The following is a 1,256-nucleotide window of genomic DNA, read 5'->3' on the forward strand; positions in this document are numbered from 1 at the left end:
AAACATCAAATTTTCATTTTTGGGTGAACTATCCCTTTAAAAGCCAAAGACATCCATTTGATACATGTGCCAGATTGAAATTGCTCACTTCCACTTTAAGAAAGATCACTAAGTGTGTGTATTTGTATCAGCATATAGAGACCGATGAGACTGTTAAGAAGCCTGATCAGTTGAAAATGACAGTAAGCAGTGAAGAGGAAAGACAAGCAATCTCACAGCTACAGGAGGCCATCAACTCCAGCTTTGTAACACCGGGTGTGTTGATACACATCCACATGCACTCACACATAACTAAACTGTATGAGCTAAACTATGATATCCTACTCTTTTCATACACTGTTCCTCTTATGTCTCTTTTCCTTTCTTCTTTTGTCTTTAGAGAGGCTCCGTATGACTCCGCTTTTCTTTGAAAAGGATGACGACTCAAATGGACACATAGATTTCATAGCATCAGCGTCGGCTCTGCGAGCTCATATGTATGCCATTGAGGCCGCTGACAGACTACAAACCAAACGAATCGCTGGCAAAATCATCCCTGCTATCGCCACATCTACAGCTGCTGTCGCAGGACTGGTGAGAGAAACAACCCTGTTTAGAAGAGGAATCGTTATTCTTTGATGATTTCCATTGTGTGCAGTCCATTGCTTTATGTATTTATGATTGTTTTATTATTCATTCTCCGTAGGTGTCATTGGAGTTGATAAAAGTCGCTGGTGGTTATGGATTTGAGTTATTTAAAAACTGTTTCTTCAACCTGGCCATTCCAGTCATGGTGCTCACAGAAACCGCTCCGGTCAAGAGAACCCAGATCAGGTAACAGCAACACTCATGCACGGATTGTCACTTGTAAAAATGAAAAGATGTGTGTTTCTTATCTTGGTCCAATTTGATCCTTTTGTTTTGACCAGAGATGATATCTCCTTTTCTATCTGGGACCGTTGGACTATCTTTGGTCATGAGGACTTTACCTTGTCTGATTTCATGAACGCAGTAAAGGTGTGTAGCATTTGAGCTTCCAGATCAAAAATGTGAAGCGCACTTTAGCTTTCAGAGACCAACTGCACCAAAAATTTATTTTTGAAGGTTGATAATACCCAAATATGGATTAAAACAGCTACTCATGCTCTGTAATGTAACACGGCAACATCACTGTCTACTGACTTGGATCAAATTTTGTAAGCTTTAGAACAACAGTTTTAATTCTTGACAGTTAGTTATATATATATATATATATATATATATATATATATATATAT

At 38.5% G+C, this 1,256-nt stretch overlaps 1 protein-coding gene across 1 annotated transcript in view; it reads left to right on the forward strand.

The window, feature by feature from the left end:
• The window catches only part of LOC107702375 (ubiquitin-like modifier-activating enzyme 6), a 16,040-nt gene that overhangs the window by 12,116 nt on the left and 2,668 nt on the right, over positions 1–1,256 (forward strand). Inside the window, exons 28-31 of the mRNA XM_016504676.1 lie at positions 132–255; positions 380–573; positions 686–813; positions 909–996. Coding sequence (XP_016360162.1) covers positions 132–255; positions 380–573; positions 686–813; positions 909–996 — 534 coding nt within the window. The remainder of the gene's footprint in view (positions 1–131; positions 256–379; positions 574–685; positions 814–908; positions 997–1,256) is intronic.

This window comes from Sinocyclocheilus anshuiensis, unplaced genomic scaffold (assembly GCF_001515605.1).
Source record: "Sinocyclocheilus anshuiensis isolate Anshui unplaced genomic scaffold, SAMN03320099.WGS_v1.1 scaffold86, whole genome shotgun sequence".
NCBI classification, from domain to species: domain Eukaryota; kingdom Metazoa; phylum Chordata; class Actinopteri; order Cypriniformes; family Cyprinidae; genus Sinocyclocheilus; species Sinocyclocheilus anshuiensis.